Raw genomic sequence first — 27,317 nt, 5'->3', positions numbered from 1 at the left:
AAGTATGTTTTACGTGCCAGGCAGGGTTTTCAGCCCTCTGTGTGTGTGTTAGTTTCCTGCAGCGGCTGTAACAAATCCCCACACACCTAACCCCACACACTTAACACACACTTGTTGTCTTACAGTTCTGTAAATCAGAGTCTCACTGGGCCTAAGATCAGGGTCTCAGTCAGGCTGCATTCCTCCTGGGGGGTCTAGGGGAGAATCTGCTTCCTGGCTTCTTCCAGCCTCTAAAGGCCGCCTGCATTCTTTGGCTCGTGGCCTCTTCCTGGTGTAAGTGTGACCTCTGCTTTCTGCTGTCATACCTGGATTACTGACTTTCCCACTTCTCTTACAAGGGCCCCTGTGATGAACATTGGGTCCATCTGGGTAATGCAGACTCATCTCCCCATCTCAAGATTCTTAACTTTATGACGAGTCCTCCACACTCCTTTTTTTTTGGAGACAGAGTCTGACTCTATCACCCAAGCTGGATCATAGCTCACTGAAGCCTCGAACCCCTTGGTGCAAGTGATCCTCCTGCTTCAGCCTCTTGAGTAGCCAGGACTACAGGCATGTGCCACTGTTACAGAATATCCAGGGGACCCGAGAGACCAACGGGTGAACCAGGAGGATTTTATTAAGGTGGCCACTGGCTCAGAGGATTAGCATCCCAAGAATGAGCCTTGGAGAAAGAAAATGTGGGTACTTTTCTTTTTTTTTTTTTTTTTTGAAATGGAGTCTCGTTCTGTCACCAAGGCTGGAGTACAGTGGCGCTTTCTTGGCTCACTGCAACCTCTGCCTCCCGGGTTCAAGCGATTCTTCTGTCTCAGCCTCCCAAGTAGTTGGGACTACAGGCGCGCACCACCACGCCCCGCTAATTTTCGTCTTTTTAGTAGAGATGGGGTTTCACCATGTTAGCCAGGATGGTCTCAATCTCCTGACCTTGTGATCCGCCCGCCTCGGCCTCCCAAAGTGCTGGGATTAAAGGCCTGAGCCACAGCACCTGGACAAAATGGGGTACTTTTATACAACCAGGATGATGTAGCAGCTAACAGGTTTACACAAGTCAGAATAAAGAACAGTTAATTAATTTGTAACATGGCTTGTGATGTACGTTACATTTGAGAAATAGCATTTTGAGAAACGCATTGTACATTCTTTGGGTGTTATCTTGCCCTGTGATCTTGCAGCTGGTCAGCAAGAAAAACTGGAGTCTTGAGATGCCTGGGAACTTTGCTGAGAATGTGAGGAGAATAGCTAAAGTAGGTTTTACAGGGAGTTTGTTAATTTTAAGCAGATCTGGGGGTTAGGTTTTATATTAAACAGCACACAACACAGCAAAATTTACTTTGTTATATAGTAACTACAAATTATAAGGTTTTGTCTGTACTATTATTGCTATTATTTAATTTCCTTCTTCACCACCACACTAGCTAATTTTTTTAAAAGATTTTTTTGTAGATAGGGGTCTCACTATGTTGCCTAAGCTGATCTCGACCTCCTGGGCTCAACCAGTCCTCCTCCCTCAGCCTCCCAAGTAGGTAGGACTGCAGGCATGTGCCACCGTGCTGGCTACTTTAAAAAAAAAATTTTTTTTTTAATCTACTTTAAGTTCTGGGGTACATGTGCAGATCTTGCAGGATTGTTGCATAGGTACACACATGACGTGGTGGTTTGCTCTCTCCTACATCGGGCATTTCTCCCAGTGTTATCCCTCCCCAACCTCCCCACTCCCCACTGTACCTCCCCTAGCCCCCCACCCCCGCAACCTACCCCAGTGTGTGATGTTACCCTTCCAGTGCCCGTGTGTTCTCATTGTTCAACACCCACCTATAAGTGAGAACATGCAGTGTTTGGTTTTCTGTTCTTGTGCCGGTTTGCTGAGAATGATGGTTTCCAGATTCATCCATGTCCCTGCAAAGGACACGAACTCATCGTTTTTTATGACTGCATAGTATTTTTTTTTTTTTAATTTTAAGATTTTTTTTTGTAGAAATGGGGTCTCACTATGTTGCTCAAGTTGATCTCAAGCTCCTGAGCTCGAGTGATCCTCCTGTTTCAGCTTCCCCAAGTGCTGGGACGACAAGTGTGAGCTACCATGACTGGCCCCGCAACCTGGCATATTCATGGATTCTAGGGATTAGGGCGTGGACAGATTTGTGTTGGGTGGGCATTATTCTACCCACCAAGCACCTGTGAACCACTCTGACATTCTGCAGCAGCAGCAGTGACCACCATCCCCTCCATCGTGCGGATGAGGGCTGAGACCCAGGAGACCCAGTACTTTCTTGGAGTCACAAAGGTAGTGAGAGGCAAAGCATCAAAGCCCAGGTGGTCGGGCTCCAGGGCAGGCTCTTTTTGACATTATAATCTTCTGCCTGTCTGGATCTTAGAATACTTTTCTAAGCCGAAAATTATTCATTGAATTTGAATCTTGGGGAGAAGGGTCAAAATGAAAGCCGGTGGTTAATGAACCGATTAGGGTGTAGGAATTGGGGTTTTGGGCCAGGCAGGAATATAAGCATGACGCTGCAGGGAGTCAAGGTGGCAAAAGTTGTCTCTCCCCCGTCTCCATAAATAGTAAATAAAATATGTGGCTTGGCCAGGTGCGGTGGCTCACGCCTGTAATCTCAGCACTTTGGGAGGCCCAGGCAGATGGATCATTTGTGGTCGCAAGTTTGAAACCAACCTGGCCAACATGCTGAAACCCCGTCTCTACTAAAAAGACAAAAAATTAGCTGAGTGTGATGGCTCATCCCTGTAATCCCAGCTACTCGGGAGGCTGAGGCAGGAGAATCGCTTGAACCAGTAGGCGGAGGTTGCAGCGAGCTAAGGTCGTGCCACTGCACCAAAGCCTGGGCAACAAGAGCAAGACTTCACCTCAAAAAAAAAAAAATCTAGCTTGTATGCTGTCTCCATAAACAGTAATGAAGGTATCTGGCTCCCGTGCCCGCTTCTGACATTCACACAGGGCTTTCTAGCATCTGCTGCAGGTGTAAGATTCCAAGGTGGGGTTTATTCTCCCTCATTTGATCATTGAAAAAACTACCCCTGAACGGGCGCGGTGGCTCACACCTGTAATCTCAGCACTTTGGGAGGCCGAGGCGGGTGGATCACCTGAGGTCGGAAGTTCGAGACCAGCCTGACCAACATGGAGAAACCCTGTGTGTATTAAAAACACAAAACAAGCCAGGTGTGGTGGTGCATGCCTGTAATCCAGCTACTTGGGAGGCTGAGGCAAGAGAATCACTTGAACCCAGGAGGGGGAGGTTACGGGGAGCAGAAATCACGCTATTGCACTCCAGCCTGGGCAACAAGAGCGAAACTCTGTCTCAAAAAAAAAAAGAAAGAAAGAAAGAAAAAGCTACCCCTATATTTGCCTGTGGTTTGACTCCAAAACCACAGCAACCCGTTTTCCTACTGGCCAAGGAACAGTGGCAGTGGCAGGATGCCAGCCCCAACCACCCCAGGGCTCAGGTCAGAGGGTTCACCAAGTGTCTGAACATGCCAGTGCCCAAGGTGTAACTTGGTCCCCACCTGGATGTTCCAGACGTGGGTGTCTGGCTATTAGGGCTTGTTTTACAGTTGAATAATTGTTTTGAACCTCCCCTAGAATATTTTCTATTAATATCCTTGACTGGGTCTGTGCAGAGTCATTAACATTCCAGACCATCAGTTGGTACCAATTGTTTGAACTTGCACCAAACTCTTTATTGCACAAGGAAGCAAGTCACACAAATATCTGGGAATGGAGGGATCATCCCAAGCAAAGAGAAGAGCAAATGCAGACGTCTTGAGGTGCAGGCAAGCCTGGCTTCTGCAGGAAACAGCGAAAAGGCAGATGGGGGGGGGGAAGGAAGGCAAGAAATCAGCTTTGAGGGAAGGCCGTGGTATGGACTATGGATTGTATTCTAAAGGTGATGGAAGGTTTTGATTAATAAATGCCGCTCCTCCTCACTTTTTTTTTTTTTTTGATGGAGTTTTGCTCTGTTGCCCAGGCTGGAGTGCAGTGGTGCAATCTCAGTTCACTGCAACCTCCACCTCCCAGGTTCAAGCGGTTCTCCTGCCTCGGCCTCCTGAGTAGCTGGGATTACAGGCACGCACCACTATGTGGAACTAATTTTTGTATTTTTAGTAGAGACGGGGTTTCACCATGGTGACCAGGCTGGTCTTGAACTCCTGACCTCAGGTGATCTGCCCATCTCAGCCTCTCAAAGTGCTTGGATTACAGGCATGAGCCAGTGCACCTGGCCTTCTGTTTAGAATCTAAGGGAGGCTCTGCAGGGCCCGGTCCCATCCACCTCACCATGCATCTCTGTGACCTCACTCCTCCTCACTTTTTGTAAAGATGAGGTGTCACTGTGTGGCCCAGGCTGGTCTCAAACTCCTAAGCTTAAGCCACCATCCTGCGCAGCCTCCCAAAACACTGGGGTTATGGGCATGAGCCACTGTGCCCAGCCTGGCCCCAGCCACGTGGGTTCTATCTGTTCCTTGAGCACATCTAGCTTTTTCCATCTCAGGTCCTTTCCACATCGACTTCTCTTGCCTAGATGCATCCCCAACCCCCAGACCTCCAGCTCCTCTCGCATCTCCCTCATCCTTCTGTTCCTCCAGGTGTCAGCTCACCTGTCATTTCTCAGAGGACCCTCTCCTGACCTCTCGATCAAAAGTGACCTTGCCCTAGTTATTCCTGGGACACGTCTGTCGGAAATAGATGCTTGGTGCCGCAAAGAAAAATCAGCACTGAGACAGAAGATCTTTCAGCAATGTAATTTTTTACTTCCTGGACTGCAGGAAGGGGACCCTCTATAGCCATGTTGCCATGAGAGTACAATGAACAAAGGGAAATACACAAATTTCTCCCTTACTCGTTTGGGTCATCCTTACTGCTGTGTCTGATCTCCGTTGGCTGGAGCCAGACTGCACAATCTAAATTAAAACCCAATTGGCTAACAACTTAAAACTTTTCTAAACAGGTAAAAGCAATGGAGAGCTGGGACACGCCTGTGAGCACGTCCAGCACAGATATCCTGGTTAAAGTACAAGGACATAGAATGTACTATGTGCCTGTAAGCATGGCATGTCTAACAGCTACATAGGATAGGGCTTAACAAAGTTATTAGCACACTTAACGATTTATTCTTTAAAAAGAAAGGGAACTTGAAAAAGGAACTTTTCTATTTCCCACAGCATCCACAGCAATGGTCACAGCAAAGAGTTGTATTTGTTTCTGGTTTCTTTGCCTCATGTCTGTCTCCTTGGTAGACTCTCAGCCCCATGGAGGCAGAGGCTGGGCCTGCCTTACCCACCGCTGCATCCTCACCATGTACCCCTGTGCCCCACAGCTTGCAAATGCTCAGTAAATACTCGGTCCTGAGTGGATGCATAAAGCATGGATCAGGAAAGAGCCCAAACCGGGCACAGTGGCTCATGTCTGTAATCCCAGCACTACATGTATATGTGTGTGTGTGTATGTGTGTGTGTGTGTGTGATATGTGTGTGTGTGTATTTTTAGACACAGGGTCTCACTCTGTTGCCCAGGCTATAGTACAGTGGCATAATCATAGCTCACTGCAGCCTTAACCTCTTGGGCTCAAGTGATCCTCTTGCCTCAACCTCCTGAGTAGCTGGGACCACAGGCATACACCAAAATGCCTGGCTAATTTAAATGAAAATGTCTTAGAGATGGGGTCTCACTATGTTGCCCAGGCTGGTCTTGAACTTCTGGCTTTAAGCGATCCTTTGCCTTGGCCTCCCAAAGTTCTGGGATTACAGGTGTGAGCCACTATGCCTGGTCTGTTTTTTAAATTATGGTGAATAGAAAAAATGACATGTATGACGTCAAATCTAGGAGCTAGCGGGAAGAGAAAGCGCACCTGAGGGATGATGAAAATTTTTGTCTTCTTTCATTCCAGAGAGAAGAGGACAGCCAAGATGACCCGATGGTCCAGATGGATGTTGGGACGGATGACCTTCCTCCTCTGTTCCTATGAGTCAAGTGGAGGTGAGGACACTGAAAATGACGGGGAGGATTTAGAAACTGGAAAAGAATGAACGAGGCAAAGCAAAGACTCCTGGAACCAAATAGGGAGGAGATGCCTTAGCAAAAATCTCAGAAGAGGCTGGACGCAGTGGTTCACGCCTGTAATCCCAGCACTTTGAGAGGCCGAGGTGGGAGATCACTTGAGGTCAGGAGTTCCAGAGCAACTTGGCCAACATGGTGAAACCCCGTCTCTACTGAAAATACAAAAATTAGCTGGGGGTGGTGGTGGGCGCCTGTAATCCCAGCTACCTGGGAGGCTGAGGCAGAAGAATCGCTTGAAGCCGGGAGATGGAGGTTGCAGTGAGCCGAGATCACACCACTGCACTCCAGCCTGGGCAACAAGAGCAAAACTCTGTCTCAAAAAAAAAAAAAAGAAAGAAAAGAAAAAGAAAAATCATACAGAAGACCTGGGATTTGGAACCTGGATCTGGCACTTATTTTCTCTGTAAATTTGGTCAAGCAACATAACCTCTCTGAAGTCAGTTTCCAGACTGTGAAAGAGAAATAATGGCATTTATCTCACTGGGTTATTTTGAAGATTAAATAAAAAGATTAAAAATCTAGCTCCTAGATTTGATGTCATGCATACCATTTTTCTTTTTCTTTTTTTTTTTTTTTTTAACCTAAGCCTTGAAGCAAAAAATGCTTTTTGAGCAAGAAGCACCTTTTGATCTTGGCTCACTGCAACCTCCACTGCCTGGGTTCAAGCGATTCTTCCACCTCAGCTTCCTGAGTAGCTGGGACTACAGGCACATGTCACCATGCCCAGCTAATTTTTTTTTTTTTTTTTTTTTTTGGTAGAGATGAGTTTTCACCGTGTTGGCCAGGCTGGTCTCAAACTCCTGACCTCATGATCCGCCCACATCAGCCTCCCAAAGTGCTGGGATTACAGGCATGAGCCACACTGCACCTGGCCACATATGCCATTTTTCTTTCTATCCACAGTAATTTAAAAAATAGACCAGGCATAGTAGCTCACATCTGCCATTCCAGCACTTTGGGAGGCCAAGGCAAAGGATTGCTTAAAACCAGAAGTTCAAGACCAGTCTGGGCACCAGCATCTTTCATAATGCTTAGCACATGTTGAGGGGAATGTGAATATGTTAATTAAAATGCAGGCTATGTAATTCCAATGAACTAAACCCTCAGACCCCAACCTGGACACCCTAATTATATCTTTTTTTCTTCTTCTTTTAAATTATTAGTTCTCTTTAATAATAATTATATCTTAATATATCTCAAAACTGAAATTAACCACTAAAAGACTGTACAGTAAGCAAGGAAACAGAATAAGGGGAGACTTTGATTCTATGTCATTCACTTAAACCTTGGTGAGTCCTTCTTCACAATTAGAATCCTTTTCTTCCTGACAAATCGTTCTCCCCTGAATAAGGCTCAGGAACCATTTACATGTTGATGCACCTTGATCCCACATTTTTTATTCCAGAGATTCCTAACCTGGGGTCACTGAGTGAGGATTAGAGTCTATGAAAACTTGAATCTGTATTTTTTAAAAATGTGTGTGTTTATCAGGGTAGTGAGAATACCTGTTGTAACAAGCAAACTCCAAACTATCAGCAGTTTAACACAATAGCATTTTTTTTCTGGGTTGTGCAAAGTCCCAGAAGGGTGCATCCGGTCAGAAAACAATGCTCCACATGGTCATTCAGGGATCCAAGCAAATTCCATCCTGGGGCCCCACCATCCCCTGGGGTTTCAGAGTCTGCTGAGGATCCTTTGCTTTTGGCTCATAGACAAGGATCAAGAGAATCTGGAAGATCTGGGAGGGGAGGGTTTTTTGTTTGTTTGTCTTCTTTTGGCTGGGACAGGAAGTGACATTCATCACTTTCTCCCACTTCTACTGGCCAGACGCTTGGCTGCAAGCAAGTCTGGGAGACTCTTAGCTGCCAGCAAGTCTGGGGGATGTAGCGTAGCTGTGCATTTGGGAGGAAAATGAAACTGGTTTCGGTGAACACATAGCCATCTCAACCACAAGGGCATATGAATATCCTCCTAGAGAGAACTTCTGGGTTCTCAAAGAACTGACAAGTTCCTAAAAGGCTAGGAACTCACAGTTTATTCAGAAAAGGAACACCGTAATTGATAGAGTATCTACTTTTCTAGTTATAATCTCATTTTTGTCATGCCTCCCTGAGACCACACCCACATTCTTGTGGTGAAACTCAGTATTCCAAGTCCCCTTTGCAGATATTTACAGATTTATTCAGTATACGTTTACTGAGTGATCTTAAAGTCCAGGTATTGTGTTATGGGTCAAAAATGCAGAAATAAACAAAACCTAGACCCTCCACTCAGAGAGTTCACAGTAATTGGGAGTTATAGATACATAAATGAATTATTTTTAAAAAATCGGCAACTGCATTCATTTATAGAGGTTGACTCAGTATTATAAGTGTGAGGAAGATTGACCCAGACTGAACCAAGTCTTCGTGGATGAATAGCAGGGACTAAAGCTGGGAAGAGAGGAAAGAGTTTTGGGGGCAGGGTGGAGGGCAGGAGCAAAATCCCAAAGACGGAGAAAGAACATGGGGAAAGGTCAAGGGAATGTTAATCAGGGAGTGAGAACAAGCAGGTCAGCAGGGTCTGGATTATGGAGGATTGTAACTAAATTAAGAGGATTAGGCCATCTGCTGGATTACTTTGCAGATGGCTAATAGTATTCATTATATGCTGATTCTTACTAACAACTCCCAAAGATAACTTTAATTCCACCTACTGAGTTTCCACCTGCCCTCCCCCTCAACACAGTATCCTGTACACTCAGTGGTGTTGGTGACTGAGGCAAAGCATTGATAACGACAATGACGGTGATGATGACAATGATAATGATGATGATGGTGACGATATGACAATGATGATGACAGTGATGATAATGAGATTGACAACGAGGTTGATGATGGTGACAGTGACAGATGATAATATGATGACAATGATAATGATGATTATAATGGCAATGAGGTTGATGATGACAGTGACAGATGATGACAATGACGATGATGATCATGATAATGACAGCAATGAGGATGATGATGACAATGACTGATAATGATGACAGTGATGATCATGATCATGATAATCACAATAATGAGGTTGCTAGTGATGGTGACAGTGACAGATGATGACAATGATATGGCAATGACAATAATGAGGTTGATGATAATGACTGATGACAATGATGACAATGATGATGACAATGATGACGATGATGTTAATAACAATAATGAGGTTGATGATGATGGTGACAATGACGGATGATGATGACAATGACAATAAAGAAGTTGATAATGACAATGACTGATGACGATGATGACATGATGATGGTTATGTTGATAATGACAATAATGAGGATGATGATGATGGTGATGATGATCATAATAAAGGTGACAATTATGATGTAATGAGGAGGTGAATAATGATTATCACAATGTTGATGAAGACATGATGACGATGACAATAATGAAGTTGATGAAAATGACAATGACTGATAATAATGACGATGATGACGATGATGGTCATCATGATGACAATGACAATGAGGTTGGTGATGATGGTGACAATAATGATGACAATTATGATATAATGAGAATAATGATTATCAAATGATGATAACATGATGACAATGACAGTAATGACAATGACTGATAATCATGATGACAGTGATGATGACAATGACGATTATGGTCATCATGATGACGATGACAATAATGAGGTTGGTGATGATGCTGACAATGCTGATGGTGATCATGACGACGATGATCATTGTGATGATGACAGTGACAATATTGTGGATCATGATGATGATGGTGATGATGACGATGACAATGATGAGCATAGCTAATATTTGTTAAGCAGCAGCCATGTTCCAGGTATTCTCCTAAGCACTTTCCAATTTAAACTGGTTTAAGCTTCACGAAAGTAAGTACCAAACAGTTCTGAGAAACAAAGGCGAGAAATGCAATGACATTTAAGTACTTGTCACTGTGTCAACCTATTGGTGCACTTCAAAGATGGAAATCTGCCTTCTCCACACTCTCCCAACCCATCCCTGTCCCCATAATGACCTATGTCAGGTTATACAGGACAAGAATCTGATCCACAGTGAGAGCTGGGGCTACCACGTTACAGACCTTGGAGACAGACACTGTGTCTTGTCTGCCTGTATTAGGGGAGGACTGTTATAACAACACCCAAATGTCAGCGGCTTGACTCAATAGAGGTTCCTGTTAAACTCATCCTATAGTCCAATGTAGATGTTCAGTGGGAAACGTTTTTGTTTTAATCCAGAGAACAAGATCCTCTAGTTTGTGGGTCCACTGTCCTGCAGGCGCTCAGTATTCTCTGCCCAGTCCTCAGAGTTTCTCAGCCTTGACACTGTTGCTGTCTGTGGCCAGATGCCTTTGTTCTGGGGAGCTGTCCTGTGCACTGTAGGATGTTTAGCAACATCCCTAGCCTCTATCTGGCAGAGGCCAGTAGCAGCTATTGGCTCCTTTCCCCTATAAGTTGTAACAACCGAAAATGTCTCTAAACACTGGCTAATGCCCCCTGGGAGGTCGTAATTGCTCCTCCTTCTCTATTAAGAACTGCTGGCCGGGCGCGGTGGCTCACACCTGTAATCCCGGCACTTTGAGAGGCCGAGGCGGGCAGATCACCTGAGATCAGGAGTTCGAAACCAGCCTGACCAACAGAGGGAAACCCCGTCTCTACTAAAAATACAAAAATTAGTCAGGCATGGTGGCAGGCGCCTGTAATCCCAGCTACTCAGGAGGCTGAGGCAGGAGAATCGCTTGAACCCGGGAGGTGGAGGTTGCAGTGAGCCGAGATCGCGCCACTGCACTCCAGCCTGGGTGACAAGAGCGAGACTCCATCTCAAAAAAAAAAAAAAAACCCTGCTGCTCTATATTCAGCTGGCTGGCAGAGAAAGAAAATAGCAGGGAGGGAGGATTGCTTGGGACTTTTTTAACGTCAGGAAATGGTGAGCATAATTTCCACCCATAATCCATTGCACACACACAAATTGCCCGTCGGAGTATCTCACTCATAGTTTTCTATCATTATATCTTTGGGGAAGGGAAGGAAGAATGACAGTGAAGGAGATAGAGCAAGAAGGATGGCTGTGACTCTGACTCTGAACTTAATGAGCAAGTTGAGCTGTCATCCCAGTTCTGCTCAGAAAAAGGGATCAACTTTTATTAATCCTTATTGTAAGTGGGTTTTCATGTAATCAGATATTTGAGGTAGAATAGCATTTCTTTATTTTAAATTCACACATTAAAACTCTGCAGAACACCATTTTTGTTTTTGTTTTGCTTTATTTTCAGACAGGATCTCACTCTGTCACCCAGGCTGGAGTGCAGTGGCGCAATCACGGGTCACTGCGGCCTCAAACTCTCAGACTCAAAAGGTCCTCCTCCCTCAGCCTCCCAAGTAGCTGGGATTACCGGGGCACACCACCATGGCCGGCTAATCTTGTTTGTTTTTTGTAGAGATGGGGTCTCACTTTGTTGCCCAGACTTGTCTTGAACTCCTGGCTTGAAGTGATCCGCCCACCTCGGCCTCCCAAAGTGCTGGGATTACAGGCGTGTGTCACTGTTCCTGGCCAAGAACAGCATTTCTCAATATATTTCAGGGACCATTAGTCTCTTGGGCTATTGAATTGTGAAAACAAAAAAAAGAAAGATAACTCAATATACTGTATACATGCATTCTCATTTTCTTTTTTTTTTTTTTTTAGTAATATTCACATTCTTTTATTCATATGGGAAGATAAACAACTTAAATTTTACTGGTTCAGTAGGAGACTATGTTTGCATATCCATATGAATTTCTCATAATACAACAAACAGCCATTGCTCGGTGCTCTAGAACTTTCACAGTCGTGTTCATCTAATTATATCCTCCCTTAATGCATTTTTGTTGCCCCTTTTATGACATTTTAAATATCATTTATCATTTAAAAATATTTTATCATTTATGTGAGTGCTTCATATAAATCTGCTTGTACATACATACACAAACACACACACACACAATTGTGCTGAATTCCACAAAAATCATATTAAAGAGTGTATATTTTTCTGTAACAACTTTTTTTTCTTCACTAGAGATTAGAGATTAGGACAGGACATTTCTAAGTTTACCATTTTGCAATCTATTTTGTTAAGTGGTTTGACATTGTATTGTGAAGATCAAAGCTTCCATATATGATGAGTCAATAAATCCACTCACTTGTTTACACTCATGATAATTCCTAGTCCTTGTGTCCTAGGAGAGAGTTACAACAGTACTTAAAATGGCACTGCACCAGATGTTAAAAGACAAAAGAGAGAAGATGAAATGTAATCTGCCTTGAGAGGGAAAATGAATAAGCTGTAACACATTGCCACAAAGTAATCACACACATTACAGAAATAATTAAATTATAATTATACCTAGCAAAATTCTCATTTTCTTATTTATTTATTTATTTATTTAATTAAAAAAAATTTTACTTTAGGTGCATATCATATCTGGCATTTCTCCCCATGTTATCCCTCCCCATCCTCCCCACCCTCCCCATCCCCCTGCTGTCTCTCCCCTACCCCCCCAGCAACTGCCCCCAGTGTGTGATGCTCCTCTCCCTAAGTCCACGTGTTCTCATTGTTCAACACCCACCTATGAGTGAGAACATGCGGTGTTTGGCTTTAGAAACCTGTTTAATTTCATGTGCCATTTTCCAAACTTATTTTATTCTGTCTGTTGTTGAGCAAGTAACTGTTCTAGGTTCTGTGGGTACACTGCACAGAAATCAAAGTTCCGGTAGGCATCGAAAAGAACACGAGCATCGAAAGTTAGGTCTCCTGAGCTTCACTCAGCCGAGCGTCACCCCTCAACATTTGCCACATCTAGGTACCACCAGCGCTATTATTTGCTCCACATTTTTCTTTAAAGTTGCTCGCATTTCTTCACTTCAATATTCATTTTAAGAGATTGGTGGCCGGGCGCGGTGGCTCACGCCTGTAATCCCAGCACTTTGGGAGGCCGAGGTGGGTGGATCACGAGGTCAAGAGATCCAGACCATCCTGGTCAACGTGGTGAAACCCCGTCTCTACTAAAAATACAAAAAATTAGCTGGGCATGGTGGTGCGTGCCTGTAATCCCAGCTACTCAGGAGGCTGAGGCAGGAGAATTGCCTGAACCCAGGAGGCGGAGGTTGCGGTGAGCCGAGATCGCGCCATTGCACTCCAGCCTGGGTAACAAGAGAGAAACTCCATCTCAAAAAAAAAAAAAAAAAGAAGAAGAGAAAAAAAAAAAGAGATTGGTTGACATCAGTATTGTCATACAAAAAAGCGGTACCACTTTCCATAAATAGGAAGCATAACTAAAAATAAATACTGTACTGTGAAAACAAAATCCCATTATTAAATTCTGCTAGACTATTGTCTGAATAAAGCTTTGAGCCTCAGTCCTGCCCTCTCACTTTCTCTCTCTCTCTCTTTTTGTTTTCGTTAAAATGGGAGATTATTAAAGTATTAGGGATGCGGTAGAGAAATACTAGTATTAAATTGAAGCGTTCCTTTTGCGTAAGCAGAAGGACTAAAAGGACCACTGGAAAAGGATTTTTTTCCAGTCTGTGTTTCAAAATCATTTAATGTGTGTCCGTACATAACCTAATGTGATCTTGTGATCCACCAAAACGTATTTTGTGTTGACGTTATTGGCTCCTCCATTTTATGCTCTGAGAAACAGTGGTCTCAGGGCATGAAACACCTAGGTTGCCTTGATTGTGCATGAAACTCTTCCTCAGTGCTCCTGGCCCCAACGTGAACTGGTTACACCCTGACATGTTGTTAGGAAATTGGATGCTAAGCCTAGGTGTGTAGCCTTCAGGCCACCATGAGAACTGTCTTGGTTCCTTTGGGTTGCTATAAAAAAATACAACAGGCCAGGCACAGTGGCTCATGCCTGTAATCCCAGCACTGTGGGAGGCCAAGGCGGGAGGATCACCTGAGGTCAGGAGTTCAAGACCAGCCTGGCCAACAGGGCAAACCTTCATCTCTACTACAAAAAAATCAGCCAGGCGTGTTGGTGGGCGCCTGTAATCCCAGCTACTTGGGAGGCGGAGGCAGGAGAATCGCTTGAACCTGGAAGGTGGAGGTTGCAGTGAGCTGAGACTGCACCACTGCACTCCAGCCTCGGTGACAGAGTAAGACTCCATTTCAAAAAATACAATACAATACAATACAGTACAGTACACTACAGTACAGCACAATACAGCACAGCACAGCACAGCACAATACAATAAAACACAGTACAGTACAGTACAGTATAATGTAGTACAGTACAGCACAATACAGTACAGTATGATACAGTACAAATGCAATACAGCACAGCACAATACAATAAAACACAGTACAGTACAGTACAGTATAATGTAGTACAGTACAGCACAATACAGTACAGTATGATACAGTACAAATGCAATACAGAACAGCACAATACAATAAAACACAGTACAGTACAGTACGATGTAGTACAGTACAGCACAATATATAATACCGCACAACACCATACAATACAGTACAGTATGATACAGTACAAATGCAATACAGCACAGCACAATACAATAAAACACAGTACAGTACAGTACGATGTAGTACAGTACAGCACAATATATAATACCGCACAACACCATACAATACAGTACAGTATGATACAGTACAAATGCAATACAGCACAGCACAATACAATAAAACACAGCACAGTACAATACAATATAATATAGTACAGTACACTACAGCACAGTATAGCATATTTCAATACAACACAATACAGTACAGTATAATACAGTACAGCACAGTACAATACGATATAGTCTAGTACAGCAGAGTACAATACAGTACCATATGATACAATACAGTACAGTACAATACAGTTGAAAAAGTTCCATTGACTGAGTAGCTTATAAACGATAGAAATTTCTGTCTCCCAGTTCTGGAGCTGAGAAGTCCAGGGGCAAGGCACCAGCACTTTCAGTTGCTGAGGAGGGCCTGCTTCCTGGTTCACAGATGGTGCCTCCTTACTCTATTCTCACATTGTGGAAGGGGCCAGCTAGCTCTGGGGTCTCTTATAAGGAGTCTCATCTCAATCATGAAGGCTCTGCCCTTATGACCTAGTCACCTTCCAAAGTCCCCTTCGTACCATGACCGTGGGGGTTAGGATTTCAACACATGAATTTTGGGGGGACACAGACATTCAGATCAAAGCAAGAGCCAAACCAAGACTCATCCTTTGCTAATTCATTGTGGTTCTTCCCCGCTCCTGTTCTGTCTTTCTGCCCTTCAGGGAGGAACGAGGAATGTGTCTTTCCTTTCACCTACCAGGGATCCGTTTACTTCACTTGCACCAAAACTCTTAGCTTATCCCCTTGGTGTGCCACCAGAGCGGTGTTCAATGGCCAATGGAAATACTGCCAGAGTGAAGGTGAGTGGGATCCTGCTGTCCCTGGCCAGTGGGCTTTGAATAGGGTGGATTACAAAAGAGAATGTGTACCTGTGTATGACATGATCACTTTTTGCAGATGAATTATAATACATATGTGTGCATAGAAAAAGCTCTGGGAGGCCGGGCATGGTGGCTCAGGCCTGTAATTCCAGCACTTTGGGAGGTTGAGGCGGGTGGATCATGAGGTCAAGAGATCAAGACCATCCTAGCCAACGTGGTCAGGATTTTACTACTAAAAATTTTAAAAATTAGCCGGGTGTGGTGGTGAGCACCTGTAATCCCAGCTACTCAGGAGGCTGAGGCAGGAGAATTGCTTGAACCTGGGACGTGGAGGTTGCAGTGAGCCCAGTTCACACCATTGCACTCCAGTCTGGGTGACAGAGCAAGACTGTCTCAAAAACAAACAAGCAAAACCTCATGTATAAGCAGACCCGAGTTCGAACTCGTGTTCTTCAAGAATCAGATGTGTATGGCATAGGCAAATGCTTGATGAAATAATGCATACAGTCTCTTCTGAACCTTATGTCTGTCCTGTCCTGTGATGGCTGATTGATTGATTAGTTGACTGATGATTAAATGACTCTGTACTGTGAATGACGAGAGGAAGTCGAGCCACTCACGAACTCCGTTCCTAACAGATTACCCACGCCGTATCTTCCCTTTCATCTATCGAGGAAAGGCCTATAACAACTGCATCTCCCAGGGGAGCTTCTCAGGCAGTCTGTGATGCTCAGTCACCTCCATCTTCGATCAGCAACAGCAGTGGAAATTCTGTGAAACCAGTAATGAGCTCCTGTAGCAGGGAGGGGGTGGGTAGTGGGAGGGAGCGTGGACAGCAGGAATCCTCCTGAGGGGAGGCTGGGCAGGGTAGCGACCAGAGCACCCAGGGGGAAATACTCACAGGAGCCAAATACTCTCTGCTCAGAGAGTTCACCGTGACAACCACAGACAGGGCTGTCCTGAGGCCATTCTCCCAGTCCCAATCCAGCATGAAAAGACAGGGGTCCTGAGAACTGAAACAGTGAGCTGCCTTCCTGATATTGACTTCTGAGTATTTCTATTTCTAGAACTGACAATAGCCAGATGCACCCACTGATGAACCCAACCTGCCTCTCTTTCCTTTCTCCCTTCCTTCCTCCTTTCCTTCTTTCCTTCCTTCCTTCCTTCTCTCTCTCTTTCTTTCTTTCCTTCTTTCTTCTTTTTTTTTTTTTGACAGGGTCTCACTCTGTTGTCCAGGCTGGAGTGCAGTGATGTGATCTCGGCTCACTGCAACTTCTGCCTCCAAGGTTCAAGCGCTTCTCCTGCTTCAGCCTCCTGAGTAGCTGGGACTATAGGTGCCTGCCACGACACCTGGCTAATTTTTTGTATTTTTAGTAGAGACGGGGTTTCACTGTGTTAGCCAGGATAGTCTCGATTTCCTAACCTCATGATTCTCTCACCTTGGCCTCCCAAAGTCCTGGGATTACAGGCATGAGAGCCACTATACCCAGCCTTTCTCTCTTTCTCCCTCTCTCTTTCCCTCCCTCCCTCTCTCCCTCCCTCCCTTCCTCTCTCTCTCTTTCTTTCTTTTGTTCTTCTTTCTCTTCTCCCTCCCCTTCCCTTCCTTCCTTCCATCCTTCCTTATTTTACTTTATTTTATTTTTGAGACAGGGTCTCACTGTATTGCTCAGGCTGGAGTGCAATGGCAGGATCTCAGCTCACTGCAACCTCCGCCTCCTGGGTTCAAGCAGTTGTCTACCTCAGCCTCCCGAGTAGCTGGGATTACAGGCGTGTGCCACCATGTCCAGCTAACTTTCATATTTTTTAGTAGAGGATTGCTGGGCCAGGCTGGTCTTGAACTCCTGACCTCGTGATCCACCAGTCTTGGCCTCCCAAAGTGCTGGGATTATAGGCATGAGCCACGGTGTCTGGCTCATGCTTACTCTTAAGCATGCTTACTCTTGCATAAAAATCTTAATTCTGCTCTTCCCTTAGCACTCAACAAATCCTAATTCCATCTAAACCTTAATTTTATTCTAGCCTTAATCATCTGCCATGTGTGTTCTTTACTATAAACCAAACTTAACCTTAAATATCACTGTAACTCTGTCCTAATACTTAATCTAATTTTTCATCCCAAGTCCAACTCTTTCTCTATTTCCATTCCTGACTCTAAATTCTGTCATTAATACGTACATTCCATCATTAATAAATACATTACTTATATACTCTGTCATTAATATATCATTAATTCATAACCTTAGCCATTTCTTAACCCTAAACCAAATAGATGAATTAGGAAAGATATCAGTTAGAGCAGGCTCAGTGGCTCGCACCTGTAATCCCAAAAGGGATTGGGAAACTGAGGCAGGAGGACTGCTTGAGGCCAGGAATTTGAGACCAGCCTAGGCAACATAGGGAGATCCTGTCTCTAAAAAAAATTTAAAAACTGGCCAGCATGGTGGCTCATGCCTGTAATCCCAGCACTTTAGGAGGCTGAGGTGGGCAGATCACGAGGTCAGGAGATCAGGACCATCCTGGCCAACATGGTGAAACCCCATCTCTACTAAAATACAAAAACTTAGCAGGGTGTGGTGGCACATGCCTTAGTCCCAGCTACTTGGGAGGCTGAGGTAGGGGAATCACTTGAACCCAGGAGGCAGAGTTTGCAGTGAGCTGAGGTCACACCACTGCACTCCGGTCTGGTGACAGAGCAAGACTTCTTCTCAAAAAATTAACTGGTCATGGTGGCATGCACCTGTAGTCCCAGCTACTTGGGAGGCTGAGGTGGGAGGATTCCTTGAGCCCAGGAGTTTGAGGCTGCAGTGAGCTGTGATCGTACCATGGAATCCCAGCCTGGGCAACAGAGTGAGATTCTGTCTCAAAAAAAAAAAAAAAAGGAGAAAAAGAAACATCAGTTTTATAGTAATATAACCTTAATATCTAAGCTCCTATTTATCCTTAAAATGATCCAATCTCCTTAGACCCAGTTTTGATGGAGTAACAGATTAGAATTTGCATGAATCACCAAATAGATGTCCAAGAAGAGGACCTCTTAGCTTTGGCTGCCCCACTACCTTAAGAAAGTTGTTGATTATTTCCTTTTTTGGGTAAGTGAGAACCCAAACCACCCATGCCTGTGCAGCTGACCATCTCCATTACTGGATAATTAACTTTACTGGTTCACACTCATCATCAACTTGACTCTATTCACCTAGGAAATTCTCGCCTGGGAAGTCACTTTTATTATCTGTAAAATAAAGATGCTAAGGCTGGCATCACAGGGTTTTTGTAAAGATTGGAGTTCATTTTCATGCAGGATCAATGGCAGTGCCATGCCAGGTAGCTAAGAAACATGAGTTTTCTTCTGCTGGCATCTGAGCTGCTAGGCAAAAAAAAATGGGCTTTGAGGTTAGACCTGAGTTGAAATTCTGTTGTCGGTCTTACCAGCTATGTGATCTTGGGCATGTTAGATAATAAAAATAATAATTATAGGCTGGGCATGTTGGCTCATGCCTGTAATCCCAGCACTTTGGGAGGCTGAGGCAGGTGGGTCACGAGATCGGGAGTTCAAGACCAGCCTGGCCAAGGTGGTGAAACCTTGTCTCTACTAAAAGTACAAACATTAGCCAGGCAGGCATGGCAGCGGGTGCCTGTAATCTCAGCTACTCAGGAGGCTGAGGCAGAAAGTTGCTTGAACCCATGAGGCGGAGTTTGCAGTGAGCTGAGATGGCACCACTGCACTCCAGCCTGGCGACAGAGCAAGACTCCATATCAATAATAATAATCATAACATAATGAACTTTTAGCAAGTGTTTTCTATGTGCTAGGCAGTGTTTCAAACGCTTCACATGAAATAACTGATCTGTTCCATACAACAGTCTCTATCAGGTAAATCTGATTGGTAGCCCTGTTTTATACATGGAGAACTGAGGTTAATAGAAGCAAAGGTGTGATTTGATCCCACGAAGTCTCACCTTCAGAATTTGTGCTCTTAATCACTAGTCATTACTGCCTGTAAACCCCAACCCCTCAATCAAATTCTAGCTCCCCCTAAAGACCACCCCCTCAAAAAAAGCCTGCTAATTAGGCAAGACCGAGTTTATTGCTCACCCAAGTAAGAGAGATTACTACTTTGATGGGGTCTTAATAACATCTTGGGCTGGGTGCGGTGGCTCATGCCTGTAATCCTAGCACTGTGGGAGGCCGACACGGGTGGATCACCTGAGGTCAGGAGTTCGAGACCAGCCTAGCCAACATGACAAAAACCCCTCCTCTAATGAAACTATAAAAATTAGTGGGGCATAGTGGCACATGTCTGTAATCCCAGCTACTCGGGAGGCTGAGGCAGGAGAATCGCTTGAACCCGGGAGGCAGAGGTTGCACTGAGCCGAGATCGTTCCACTGCACTCCAGCCTGGGTGACAGGGACTCCATCTAAAAAAATAAAAAATAAAAAAATGACTTCTTGAAGTGGGGAGGGAAAACTCAGGATATTGATGGGGTCTTGGGGTCTTTCCGTGGGGGATGTGATTTGGATCGTAAGGATCCAAACCACAATTTGGATTTGGATCATGGTATTTGGATAAGAATCATAATATAATGGTTAGGGTTGGTGGTCACAGCAAGGTGAAATGACCGAAGATAGGGTTTCAAAGAGTCTGGAAGAGTAAACAGTGTTTTGACACAATCTACTGAAAAAAGTTGAACAGTCTGATAATTATGCAAACAGCTTTTCTGGAGGCTTCTGGGATGAATAATAAGGCTATTTACAACTCCGCTCTTCCTGGACAAGCATTTCCTAGTTTAGTAGAGTCAAGGTGATGGCGACGGCGGAACCGTGAAGTCATGTTGACGTAGTGGGTAAGGTGTGCGCGACTTGGTAGTTTTGGTTGTCACTTATCCGTAACATCGAAATAATGACGTCACCCAAAAGCTGCTTGGGGAATTCAATGCTATGTCACCTTTCATGGGATAAGGCGTGGCGCACAGTTTGTGTGTCATAAATGGAAGCTCTTTTCATCTCCTCTTCTTGACCCGTAACGTTTCCATGATCATTTTCAGAGTATGGGGGAAATTCTCTCAGCAAGCCCTGCATCTTCCCCTCCATCTACAGAAATAACGTGATCTCTGATTGCATGGAGGATGAAAGCAACAAGCTCTGGTGCCCGACCACGGAGAACATGGATAAGGATGGAAAGTGATCGCACCACTGTCCTCCAGCCTGGGTGACAGAGTGAGACCTTGCCCCTAAAATAAAATAATATGCAAACCAACAGTGAAATCACCCAACAAGAGGCACAGATATTGGGAAACTTGGTACTAGACTGCCAAATGAGGGGACTGTCTTTCGGCTCCCTTCAGCTCACAGAACAAGAGCTGAAAAGAGCCGAAAGAGTGTGCCCTCATTTCCCTTTGACTGAGAATATGTGTGTTGGGAGACTCAGGTCAAATATCCTCACTCTGTGTGTGTGTCTGCAAATGGCCGCAGAAGCGTCCTGAGTATTGATTTTGTGAGTGACAAAGTTTAGCGAGTAGGTGCATTTGCACCTGTGGAATCCACGAAAGATGAGGATGCTGAAATCGGTTCTCTGAGACAAATCCTCTGCCTGCCAGGTCCTCCTGGTGACCAGCGTTCTCCCTGTTGGAGACAGATGCTCAATGCTGCAAAGAAAAATCAGCACTGGGACAAAGGATCTTTCAGCATCGCAAGTATTACTTCCTGGACTGCAGGAAGGGTATAGCCACCTTGTCATGAGAGTACAATGAACAAACAAAGAGCAGACCTATTTATCCCTTACACATTTCGGGTCATCCTTACTGCTGTGTCTGATTTCCATTGGTTGGAGCCAGACCTTACAATTTAAACTAAAACCCGACTGGCTAACAACTTAAAACTTTTTCAAACAGATAAGGGGCATAGGCTGCGAGCTGGGACATGCCTGTGAGCACGTCCAGCACAGATATCTTGGTTCAAGTACAAGGATGTAGAATGTACTATGTGCCTGTAAGCATGGCATGTCTAACAGCTACATAGGATAGGGCGTAACAAAGAGTTATTAGCACACTTATGATTTATTCTTTAACAAGAAAGGAAACTTTGAAAAGGAACTTTTACTTTCCACATCCTTCTCCCTCCCGACCCCAGGGCCCTACGTGCTTCCACTCCGCCCTTCTTCCCTGTTCCAGTGCTCTGTCCTATCTCCCAGCCTTTCTCAAGTCCTACAGTCTGATAGCTCTGAGGGAAGAAAATCCAGCCATGCAAAATTCTTCTTTTGTTTAGGTTTAAGCATTCTGAGCAGTGCCCAGACGGCACTGTCATGTGCAGTGTTTACCCAGATTTGATTTTTCAGTTTTTTAAACTTTTTATATCTTGTTTTATTTTTGAGATGGAGTCTCACTCTGTTGCCCAGGCTAGAGTGCAGTGGTGTGATCTTGGCTCACTGCAATTTCCACCTCCTGGGTTCAAGCGATTCTTCTGCTTCAGCCTCTTAAGTAGCTGGGATTACAGGTACACGCTGCCACACCCATCTAATTTTTGTGTTGGCCAGGCTGGTCTCGAACTCCTGACCTCAAGTCATCTGCCCACCTCGATCTCCCAAAGTGTTGGGATTACAAGCATGAGCCACTACACCCAGCCACTTTTTATATTTTAGAGACAGGGTCTCCCTCTGTCACCCAGGATGTAGTGCAGTGGTGCAGTTGTGGCTCAATGCAGCCTCGACCTTCCAGCCTCGAGCAATCCTCCCACCTCAACCTCCTGAGTAGCTGGGACTACAGGCACACACTACCACCCCCAACTAATTAAAATTTTTTTTTTTTTTTTTGTAGAGATGAGGTTTTGCTATGTTGCCCGGGCTGGTCTTGAACTCCTGGCTTCACATGATCCTCCTGCCTCGACCTCCCAAAGTGCTGGGATTAAATGTGCAAACCACCACAGTCAACCCCAATTTGGAATCTAGGGTGTGCCTGAAGCGCATGCCTCTATGACAATGCGAAGACCTGGGGACTAACCTTTGTCTTATCCCCTTCTGCTTCCTAGGAATTTCTGCACTGGTCCCCGGCTTTCCTTGCCACTCTCCATTCAACTATAAAAGCAAGAATTATTTTAACTGCACTAACGAAGGATCAAAGGAGGACCTTGTGTGGTGTGCAACTTCTCACAACTACGACCAGGACCACACCTGGGTGTGCTGCTGATGCTGAGGTGAGCGCAGGGACCGGCAGCGGCTATTTCACGGACACGGAGGTGAGACCGGCGGTGCGCCTGGTTCATCATTGACGTGAAGCCGAGGTCTGCTTTTTCCAGCGTGTCTGATTCGCGTCGTGATGTGACAATGTGCTGCCCAAAGTTTTCTTTTTCTTTAACAGGCAGGGTCTCACTCGGTCACCTAGGCTGCAGTGCCGTAGTGTGACCATAGCTCACTGCAGCCTTCGACTCCTGAGCTCAGCCTCACCCTCTGGAGTAGCTGAGTGTGCGCCACGACACCTGGCTAATTATTTAATTTTAATTTTAATTTTTTAAAATTTTCTTTTTCTCTTTCTTTTTTTTATTGTACTTTAGGTTCTGGGGTACATGTGTAGATCATGCAGGATTGTTGCACAGGTACATACATGGCAATGTGGTTTGCTGCCTCCATCCCCCCATCACCTATATCTGGCATTTCTCCCCATGTTATCCCTCCCCCACCTCCCCACCCCCCGCTGTCCCTCCCTTGACCCCCTCAACAGACCCCAGTGTGTGATACTCCCCTCCCTGTGTCCATGTGTTCTCATTGTTCAACACCTGCCTATAAGTGAGAACATGCAGTGTTTGATTTTCTGTTCTTGTGTCAGTTTGCTGAGAATGATGGTTTCCAGACTCATCCATGTCCTTATAAAGGACACAAACTCATCCTTTTTTATGGATGCATAGTATTCCATAATTTTAATTTTTTTTTTTTTTTGACATGGAGTCTTTCTCTGTCTCCCAGTTTGGAGTGCGGTGGCATAATCTCAGCTCACTGTAACCTCTGCCTCCTGGGTTCAAGTGATTCTCCTACCGCAGCCTCCCAAGTAGCTCACATTCTACTTTTTCCAGCGTGTCTGATTAGCGTTGCTGATGGGGAGGCAAGATCTGCTTTTTCCAGCGTGTCTGATTAGCGTTGCTGATGGGGAGGCGAGATCTGCTTTTTCCAGCGTGTCTGAGTAGCGTTGCTGATGGGGAGGCGAGATCTGCTTTTTCCAGCGTGTCTGATTAGCGTTGCTGATGGGGAGGCGAGATCTGCTTTTTCCAGCGTGTCTGAGTAGCGTTGCTGATGGGGAAGCGAGATCTGCTTTTTCCAGCGTGTCTGATTAGCGTTGCTGATGGGGAGGCGAGATCTGCTTTTTCCAGCGTGTCTGATTAGCGTTGCTGATGGGGAGGCGAGATCTGCTTTTTCCAGCGTGTCTGATTAGCGTTGCTGATGGGGAGGCGAGATCTGCTTTTTCCAGTGTGTCTGATTAGCTGAGGTTCCCAGCAATGTGGGCTCTGTTGCCAAAGATAAGGTAGCGCTTGGGGAAGACGGGAAGAACTCCCCAGATTAGAGGGATGAAAGAAATTGGGATTTCTCCCACAAGCAGGAGAGCAGAGGGGAGACTGGCAGACTTTTTCAGACCCAGAAAGGTATCATTCCAAGTTTCAAGTCTGGGAGGCTTTGGGTATGGCCGATTAGGAAAGTGGAATTTCTCAAAATGGAGCGTGGTGTTGAAAAACAATCCCGAAAAGGGGATGACTGACCAGCCATGGTGACTCACACCTGTAATCCTAGTGCTTTGGAAAGCCAAGGCAGGAGGATCGGTTGAGGCCAGGAGTTTGAGACCACCCTGGGCAATGTAGCAAGACCCTGTCTCTACAGAAAAAAAAAAAAAAAAAAATACAGAAAATTAGTTGGGTGTGGTAGGATGCACCTGTGCTCCCAACTACTCAGGAGGCGGAGGTCAGAGGATCCCTTGAACTCAGGAGTTCAAGGTGCAGTGAGCTATGATTACACCTCTGTACTCCAGCCTGGGGAACAGAGTGAGACCTTGTCTAAGAAGAAAAAGAGAAAGATGGACGGGAAGAAAGATGGAAGGAAGGAAGGAAGGGAAGGAGGGAGGGAGGAAGGAAGGAAGGAAGGAAGGAAGGAAGGAAGGAAGGAAGGAAGGAAGGAAAATCCAGAAGCCAAGTCATCATGGTGTGCATCCATTGCCCCCATTGCTGAGTAGCTGACCAAGGGAAAAATAGAGTTTACTTCTCTTCCTGCGCCATTTGGGCCTCCTGCCCCACCTCAGCCCACCGGTCATCAAGTACCTCCACAGAATGAACTTTATCCCCTCCTTTTCTTTCCTTTCCCTTCCCTCCCTCCCTCCCTCCCTCCCTTCCTTCCTTCCTTCTTTCCTTTCTTCCTTTTGATGGAGCCTCACTCTGTCACCCAGGCTGGAGTGCAATGGCATGATCTCGGCTCACTGTAGCCTCTGCCTCCCAGGTTCAAGCAATTCTCCCACCTCAGCCTTCCAAGTAGCTGAGATTACAGGGGTGCACCACCACACCCATGCTATTTTTTTTTTTTTTTTCATTTTTAGTAGAGACAGGGTTTCACCATGTTGGCCAGGTTGATCTTGAACTCCTGACCTCAGGTGATCCACCCACCTCTGCCTCCCAGAGTGTTGGGATTACAGGCGTGAGTCACCGCACCAGGCCTATCCCTCCTTTTCTTCTAGTCTTTTCCTTCTGGGTCTCCACCGAGGCCAGAGTCAGTGTTCTCCAGCCTATAGAAATGCTCTTTAGACCTCTCGGCATGGATCAACTGACCTTAGCGCTCTATGACTTCTGGAATCTAAAATAAAGGGAAGCCCTTTCATCAGATGTGTGGACAAAACCCCACCCCTCCTCCCTTTGGGGTGGAAAACCCTGGTGGTTCTAGTGATTTCTGTCCTTACGATACACGTGGCTTATGGATGACATGAAATTAGTTTGAATCCTTCCTGAATATTGGCTCAGCAATGAAAATCATCTTCCCAGAATAGAGGAGGGGGAAAGGAGGGGGTTTGGGGCTCTGGGCACCATCTTTGTTTTTTTTGTTTTTGTTTTTTTGAGACGGAGTCTCTCTCTGTCACCTAGGCTGGAGTGCAGTGGCGTGATCTAAGCTCACCACAACCTCTGCCTCCCGGGTTCAAGCAATTCTCCTGCCTCAGCCTCCCGAGTAGCTGGGACTATAGGCACACACTACCACGTCCAGCTAATTTTGTGTGTGTGTGTTTAGTAGAGACAGGATTTCGCCGTGTTGGCCAGGATGGTCTCGATCTCCTGACCTCATGATCCGCTAGCCTCGGCCTCCCAAAGTGCTGGGATTACAGGCGTGAGCCACTGCACCTGGCCTCTGGGCACCATCTTAACAGGGTAGATATTAAAAAACACCCACAGTGGTCTTCGGTCTGTGGCTAGGACTAAGAACAGGCCCTGTGTCCAGCCTCTGACCTCTGTCCATCACAGCAGAACTGTCTCTTCCACAGACTAAGAGCAGGCCCTGTGTCCAGCCTCTGACCTCTGTCCATCACAGCAGAACTGTCTCTTCCACAGACTAAGAGCAGGCCCTGTGTCCAGCCTCTGACCTCTGTCCATCACAGCAGAACTGTCTCTGCATGTCCCCTTCTCCCTTCCCTAGATGTGAGGCTGAGGGGCTCATTCTTCATTGATCTTGCTCCTATGAGCCAGGCGGGGGTTGAGGGAGCATCTGATTCCTTTCAGCTCAGCTGCTTCCATCAGCTTCCAACTAAGTCTAGAAAACCAGTGCAAAGCCCTTTTTCATTCACCTTCCTCTTTGAGCCAACGCCTACTTATTCATTCATCTCAGATTTTCGCTTCTGTTTTCAAGGGGAGGAGAAACATCTTCAGAGGAAGACCACAACATTGAGGCTGAACGCAGCTTTGATTTTTTTTTTGAGACGGAGTTTCACTCTTGTTACCCAGGCTGGAGTGCAATGGCACGATCTCGGCTCACCGCAACCTCCGCCTCCTGGGTTCAGGCAATTCTCCTGCCTCAACCTCCTGAGTAGCTGGGATTACAGGCATGCGCCACCATGCCCAGCTAATTTTTTTTTTTTTTTTTTTGTATTTTTAGTAGAGACGGGGTTTCACCATGTTAACCAGGATGGTCTCGATCTCTTGACCTCGTGATCCACCGGCCTCGGCCTCCCAAAGTGCTGGGATTACAGGCGTGAGCCACCGCGCCTGGCTGGCTTTGTCTTTTTCATTGCATCTTTCAAGCTTAAATAATCACCTTTAGAAAAACCCTCTGTACCACCTTGTTCAATCACCTGGTCCTTTGAGAAGAATGTAGAGAGAATGCGGTATTAACCAGCAATAAAGGAATCCTGATTTAATGCTGGGATCTGCCTTCTCTGCTTCCTAAGATGAGAGCGATGAGTGGGGAAGGAAAGGTTGGTGGCTAGGCTGCTGAGTCTCGTGGTATGTAGAGGTCAGACTCTCAGGACAGGGACCTCCAGGAGTCATTACAGCCTGCCGTCTCTTGGGGGAGATCACAGACTTGGGTGGGGTGTTTGTAGGTACTTATTACATTAATGCACTTGTTACATTAATAATAAATAATATGCCTGGGTAAAGTAATTTTTCTTTTTTCTAGAGACAGGGTCTCACTATGTTGCCAGGCTGTTTGTGAACTCCTGGCCTCAAGTGACCCTCCCTCCTCAGCCTGCCAAAGGGGTCCACTTTTTCTTAATTTTTATTTTATAAAGCAAAGCTATTGGCTGGGTGCGGTGGCTCACACCAGTAATCTCAGCACTTTGGGGGTCTG

General features: G+C 45.5%; 1 protein-coding gene across 1 annotated transcript in view; it reads left to right on the top strand.

Annotated features, from left to right (window-relative positions):
* Positions 1–27,317, top strand: part of ELSPBP1 (epididymal sperm binding protein 1) — a 105,011-nt gene that overhangs the window by 72,327 nt on the left and 5,367 nt on the right. The window contains 7 exon segments of the mRNA XM_064380776.1: positions 5,898–5,986; positions 15,368–15,505; positions 16,165–16,308; positions 19,901–19,903; positions 20,569–20,704; positions 22,497–22,711; positions 23,069–23,110. Coding sequence (XP_064236846.1) covers positions 5,917–5,986; positions 15,368–15,505; positions 16,165–16,308; positions 19,901–19,903; positions 20,569–20,704; positions 22,497–22,704 — 699 coding nt within the window. The 5' untranslated portion in view covers positions 5,898–5,916 and the 3' untranslated portion in view covers positions 22,705–22,711; positions 23,069–23,110.

This window comes from Aotus nancymaae, unplaced genomic scaffold (genome assembly GCF_030222135.1).
Source record: "Aotus nancymaae isolate 86718 unplaced genomic scaffold, 86718_ANA_hifiasm-v0.15.2.pri h1tg000028l, whole genome shotgun sequence".
NCBI lineage: Eukaryota > Metazoa > Chordata > Mammalia > Primates > Aotidae > Aotus > Aotus nancymaae.
Note: the sequence above shows the minus strand (reverse complement) of the source record. Positions and strands in the feature narration are given on the sequence as shown.